The sequence below is a fragment of the Hyposmocoma kahamanoa genome, unplaced genomic scaffold (genome assembly GCF_003589595.1).
Source record: "Hyposmocoma kahamanoa isolate Upper Pololo Valley unplaced genomic scaffold, ASM358959v1 65, whole genome shotgun sequence".
Lineage (NCBI taxonomy): Eukaryota > Metazoa > Arthropoda > Insecta > Lepidoptera > Cosmopterigidae > Hyposmocoma > Hyposmocoma kahamanoa.
Genome location: NW_020653853.1, coordinates 16,996,815 through 17,003,817, shown reverse-complemented (window position 1 = coordinate 17,003,817; position 7,003 = coordinate 16,996,815). Strand labels below are relative to the sequence as shown.

General features: G+C 36.1%; 1 protein-coding gene across 4 annotated transcripts in view; it reads left to right on the top strand.

Moving 5' to 3' along the window:
- Positions 1-6,948, top strand: part of LOC113231320 (protein lozenge-like) — a 92,127-nt gene extending 85,179 nt beyond the window's left edge. Inside the window, exons 5-6 of one of the 4 annotated variants that reach the window (XM_026465597.1) lie at positions 3,314-3,439; positions 6,236-6,948. In XM_026465597.1, coding sequence (XP_026321382.1) covers positions 3,314-3,439; positions 6,236-6,753 — 644 coding nt within the window. In that variant the 3' untranslated portion in view covers positions 6,754-6,948. Of the gene's footprint in view, positions 1-3,313; positions 3,440-6,232 lie in introns of all 4 variants that reach the window. The other 3 variants (XM_026465596.1, XM_026465599.1, XM_026465598.1) reach the window with 3 other exon arrangements.
- The last annotated feature ends 55 nt before the right edge of the window (positions 6,949-7,003 follow it).

Here is a 7,003-nt window from a genome sequence, read left to right as displayed (position 1 = left end):
ACACACACACACACACACACACACACACACACACACACACACACACAACACACAGATAACACACATACACACATCTCACACATACGCAGAGAGAGAGGTGAGAGATATACTCTCTCTCTCTCTCTCTCTCTGTATTCTGTATGATGGTACGTTCTTAATACACTTAGATGGAGTAAGCCTAGTGATCTGTAACACACGTCCCCAACCTAGCAACCTAGTACATATTACAGCTCTCTCTAAGGTACTACTACTATCTTTTAGAGAGAAATAAAACAATTTGTATTATTCGTATACACGTAATTTACGTTAAGAAGAATAGTAATTTTGTTTTTGGAAAATAGTGACGGGCTGATTAATACGAGTAATAAAAATAATCTACCTGCCCTACACAGTCATCTAGACGAAGTCACAAATCCATTTAAGGGTCATGTATACGCCTCTATAATAAGATTCCACATTCACATGGAGCTCTACTGCTACTACCTAAATCAATACACACAATACTCTAGTGCTAATAAATCCGTGATAGCGAACCGGTTAGTTCTTGACCGTTGTCTCGATCTGTGATGTTTGAAATAAATATTGTTAATGATTAAATTGATTAATATGTACAAATGATATTTTCAAAGAGCAACCCCTACAGTTTCTTGTAAGGGAAATCTGCCTTACGAATGAGCAGTAGTGTTAATTTTAGTAGTGTTAATTGTGTATTTGACGACTTGAAGTGTAATTTTCTGCCCTATGAAATAAAGTTTTGACTTACTAAATTTCCCTTAGTTGTGTAGTTTAAATTAAGTTGGTTATGTATCTGTCGTGTCTTGATATTTTTTTTATTCAAGTTTAAATCTGAGGTATGGGACGAACAAGTCGTGCGCCTGATGGTAAACGACACGCTTGTTCATAACAGTTGCAGTAGCACTCAGAGGTTTAAATCACAAATTGACAATTCCCTGTAATTTAACCAGCTTCCTTAGGCTTCGAAACTGGAACGCTGTAATGTTCATACTACTGCTTGGCGACAAAAATAGGTAAGGTGGCAGTATTTCCCTGGACGAACTCTTTCACAAGGAGCTCTACTGCTACTAAATATAATACTGCTACTAAAAAAATTGCATGAAGTTACCTCACATCCGCTTGGGTTGTCTTGGGTTGCTGTTTTTTTTTCGTAAGTTTGACAACTTGTCAGAACAATCGCATTGTTTTGCAACTTTCTCCCTTTTATAAATGCTTATATCATTAGCATAAAGTATTATGCGTTGCAAATTTGTAATGTTATATTGAACTATATGTATTACGCTTTATAGACGGTCCATCTCATAAACGTAGTAACCGCAGCCTATAGAAATTTGCAGTACTCGGGAAGTATCCTTGACATTGCAAATGCTTTTCTAACCATAGGATCTTAAGTCTCCTTCAATAAAGCAGCACTGCTGCTTTACGGAGAATAGAGATAGGTCAGTAGTAACTACCCAGGCATGTTATGCAGATAACAATTATTGACCATATTATAACTAATATTTGTGCCATTGTTGTGCACGGTCTAACCTGTGAAGTATTTATTTTTACAATACCAAGCGACGGAATGGTCTGTCGCTGGTCGAGAAAGAATCGTCGTCTTAATTTTTTTTACAACAATATATATTTCTAATAAAGCATTCTGTGTGAATAAAGACTGCCACTTGTAAATAGCAAAAATAACTATAATATATCGAGTTCTTAGGTTTTCGCGATTGCTGCACATAGGACATGAAACTCTTTTTCCGGATTTAGTACCTTTTTTAAACACACCAACATTTCGGGCGCTTTACAGGTCACGTTGTTTTTTTTTTTTTGAAAAACAATAAGCCGCGAGGAAACCTATTCCTATTAAATCGCGTATATTTGTTTTTTCAAACAAACCAACGTTTCAGGCCCTTTACAGGTCCCATGGTCACGATTGACTGAAGTGGTCCAGTCATCAACCAGTATTGTCTAATATTGATGCAAACCACCCTATTTTTTCACTGTAGTAACAAAAGTTATTAATGAAATACTTTATTTTTAATTTTACATAGAAGCATTCCAATTTACACTACACTGTTTTACAAATTATTTTATTGTACCAATGTTAAGTGTTAAGTTACATTTACTATTAATTAATAATGGAAATTAGGATAAACTAAGACATATTGATTAGTACTGCAGTCTTATGTCTGTTTGAGATTTTTCATATACGCGATTTAAATCCGGAAAAATAGTTTCATTAACTATAGGTAATATAGATAGGTAATTTTTTGAATGATATCAAGTGACGGGACGAACAAGTCACCGCCTGATGGTAAGCGACACGCCTGTCGATAGCAGTCGCAGTGCCACTAAGATCTTTAAATCGCAAATTTTTAGGGACATTACCACTGCGCCCGTCAGCCTGAAATAATAAGTACATGTGCCTGTAATTAAAAAAAAACCAGCGGAACATAGTACCTAATGCTCACATTACCGCTTGGCGGCAGAAATAGGTAAGGTGGCAGTACTTCCCTGGACAAATTCTTTCACAAGGAGCTGTAGTGCTACAAAAGGTATAGTCTAATACACACTTAGGTAATTTAATTACTTAGACTGCACCACTTAACGACTATTCTCCCATGTTCTTCTAATTCCTGAGGAAAATATGGAATCCTGAACGCAGGGTCTAACACCTTAGGAAGCAAACTTTATTCCAACTAGGTCATACCTACGTCATTATTTATTAGTTAACGCAATAAGTAAACGAGCATCGAACTCTGACCCAGAGCGCTATCACCAATGACTAGTCGTTTTCTTTCTTGCAACATGCGAATGCGACGTTCTGATGATTCAGCGGCAATCCCCGTGCGTGCGCGCGCGCACTGTTCCGCACGCGTGACCTCCATGTTAACACCTATGTGACAATCGGCTTTCATGATGGTATCAATTTCGACAATTTTGGCAGAGATACTTTAAACTTTTGAATTTAAAACCTTAGTAAACCGACGATTTTAGTTTTTTATTTAAATATTTATTTATATATCAAATAAGTAATACTCGATCAAATCAAAAAAACAACGCCAAGTATGAAGCTTCATTCGCATCATGCGTTTCAAATGAAGAACGAAAGTACAGGCCAGAGACGGTTTCCGTACAAAAATGTTGGGTGTGTTGGTGAACAACATCATTTACCTACAAAATAGTGATATACTAATTTGTACCTGTTACGTACACATCCGTCATTATAAGTTGAAAATGCCGGTTCAGACTTCAAACAGTTTGTCCGTTACGTAACCATAAATAAAGATTCTTTCTTTCTTATTTCCAGAGAGCAGCGGCAATATCTTGGGCGCGAGCGAATGGAACACCGGTTACCCATCCACGGCCACCGTCTACCCATCCTATGCCCCGTTGCAGGCGCCTTATTATAAGCCCGACATGCATATACCTGCTGGTAAGCACATAATACCTAGTCCATCAACCTTTCAGTCCATTTTTAAACATGAACTAGAGTTCATTTGGTAGACCAAATAGGATATTGAAGGGGTAAAAGATTTTTGACCATCGACACGTGTGATGAAACAAGACGACCTAAATCTTTTTTTTAATCTTTTCTAATTTTAGGACTTTTGTTCTAGAAAACATGCCAGTCCTATCATAACATTGAATACCTAAATTTGTAAGCAACAGGAACAACATCGTATTTTTTGTCGATTAACAACTGTGACCAGACAAAATCGAGTATATGTGTAAGAAGTAGACGATGGATATCGTGTTTCTTGTAGACCGACGTTGATTTTCAAAAAATCGGTTAAATCTGTAGGCGCCTTTACATACTTTACATACATATCGATACTTCGGGAAAGAAAAAGCGTGAAAGCAATCTATTACGTAATTAGGATAAATTTTCACGCTCTATCCAGATGGATAGAGTGTGAAAATTTATGAAGAATATAAACAGATGTTTCGTCGAAGAAATATTTTTCGTCAAAAATGTATATTTTTGCTTAAAAATTGCTATAAAAAGTAAGAAGGATTTGAATCAAAACATTTATAAAGATATGTTTTCCACTTGCCTTTCACATTTTGTAGTTTGGGTTTTACATCTTTTCTGCCTGATAATGGCTCCTGTCTGTGCAGAAATCGAGTAGCAATTGGTCGGTGACTAGTTTCCCTAGCAACACTAAATAAATAAATAACAATTTAGAATTTACAACAACGTCAACTGTCAACGTCAACCAAAACGAAAGTTAACCGTGACCATGGGACCTGTAAAGGGCCCGAAACGTCGGTTTGTTTGAAAAAACAAATATACGCGATTTAAATCCGGAAAAATAGTTTCATTTCCTATGTGTAACAATCGCGAAAATCTAAGAACTCAAAATTTGGAATTTTTTAAACTACAATTTTTTTACATTTTACATTATAGTGGAACACGGGCAGCCACTATTAATTGGTGTTTAGTACACACTCCGCTTGCCGGTCTGATGCAGGAAGCGAATAGCAATAGCTGAAGCCTGAAAGTCAGCAATGCTGAGTCTTCATCCCTTTTTGTCCACACTACTGATCTTTGGTTTTAATTTTAATTGTTCGCTTATACTTGTATGTGTGTTTTGTGGATAAATAAATGTCATTTTATTTTATTTTAAATAGTCGACACTAACTGAAAGTCTTAGGCGTGCTCTTGCCATGGATGAAATAATATTTTTTTTTACACACCCATGGCGCCTCACGCGTAGGCAACCACAAATTACACCCAAACTCACGAGAGAAATAAGTGTAGGCCATATAAATATTTCTCTCGACCCGAGAATCGAACCCGGGACCTCTCCGTGGCAATCCAGCATGGTAACTGTTCGGCCATTGAGGTAGTTTATTCCAAGACTTTCGCTTACATGCACACAAAAGATTTGACTAACTCTTTTAAATATTAAATAAAAAAGCGAAAATTACTGAAACACAGTGATTTCTCTTTGAGTTGTAAATGGAAATGTTAGATGATTCACACATGCATTTTTCTATTTATAAACCTTTATTGTTCGTTATAACAATTATGCTCGTATTTTGGTAATTTAATAAAAAATAAAAAATTAAATAAAATCTTTAAACCTACGTATTTATGTCTTTATTCGTATTTTGAGAGGATAGTAGATTTTCCGGCTGTTGCTTAGATATTGTCTGTCTTATATAAAAGTATTGTGTTTCCCTGTCACTGTAATATTATACAATAACATAGATACCTAATTAAACATTATACCGTCGTTATTTTATACGAAGGGCGAAAGTGTTGTTTTAGGTTTTAACGACGGTTTTAAAATATTAACGTCCAGTTTTAAAATTCAATTTTAGTTTCAATTAAGAGTCTATACCAACTCAAATCGATTTGGATGAATCCGCACAACAGCGAAAGTGTTGAATCAATGACTTTGGAAAAAATGTGTAGTAAAATTGAGGATATTCACTGATTAATATACAGTGTGAAAACACGATTCCGAGAAACCGCCGTATTCAATAGGTACTTTACACATACCAATGTTTTTTTTATATCAACTGAAGTAAATATAACACGTATAGTATGCAACAAACATTTTTGATTTCGTTTATAAAAAAAAATTCTGAAACAAAGCCAGTGTCCGTGCCGGTCGACCCTAGCAAAATGAATCGTATTAGTACAATTTTAATTCGCGCTGAGGTGGTGATGGCTGTTAAGTTTAAGTTTTAAAATTGAATTTAAAACAGAACGTAAATATTTTAAAACAGTCCTGAAAAACTTTTCAAATTACAAATCACCGACGATATATTATGTTCTGTTGTGATATCAGTAAGGAGAGTGCACTGTGTCAAGACACTAGCCTTTTTACCGGCACCGGATTAAGTCTGTGTATATGGGCTGAGCTGATGTTAGGACCTGACTACTTGGTACTTGGTGCAACGGGCTGGTATCCGCAACCTTAGGACCTGACTAATAAGGTCCCTGTGCGGGCTTGCTTGAGCAGTGCCCTTCCTGTGTAACCATAAGGTTGGGTAGGGAGGGCACTATAATCAAAATAATAATAATAAAAAATAATAAAACTTTATTGCCAAAAGATACAAATCTAGTACATAGTTGTGCCTAGCTCCCAAACTAGGATCCCCTGTACTATGGGTAGCTAGCTAAATTTTTTTATCGCATCTTGTAGTAAATAAAAATTTACTACAAGATACGAGACTATTGGGATACCAAGTAAATAAATATTTTTTCTGTCCACAGTTCTACCGGAAATACCTCTAAGCCATCCAGAATACAGCGGATTCCAGTCCCCGACAACACCCTACAAGAGCAACTCTAGCACACCAAGCACCGCGCTAACCGAGCTCAACGCATCGGCAGTGAACGCGCAGCGTTACGACCCAACATACTACAACACGTGGTCGGCAAACACCTACAACTACAACAACTACCAATACAACAATATCAACAACAACCCCGCGTGCATACAATCACACACACCATACATAAATCCAAATCCCCAAATGATACTACCAAATTTGTATTCCACCGTAAACCAAAATCAAATACATGTACATTTGCATAGTTCCGATAAGCATGTTGAACAGTACATCCCTAGCGAGATTAAAATAAGCGATATTGATGGCGGAATATCGATAACTACAGAATTACAAGCTGGAGAAGCAAGTGGTCTAGTACCTTCATGTGAAACTGGAGACGATGTCAAACATGGTTTATACGCAGGTTCCCAAGAAGGTGGCGTATGGAGACCGTATTGACAATACGCCAGTCTTAATTACATCTCTAATGCTCAAACAACTAACGTAAAAGATGATAATCAACATTCCATTGTACATATTGTGATATAATTACGTATAATTTAGTTATAATTTGTATAGAATTTCACATAAATTAATGTTAAACATTAGCTATTTTAGTTGTTAAGTGTTATTAAATGTATTGAAATTATTAGTGATATTAAACGATGATTAAAAATCATTTGGTGTCTTATTACTTCGAGTACTAGAT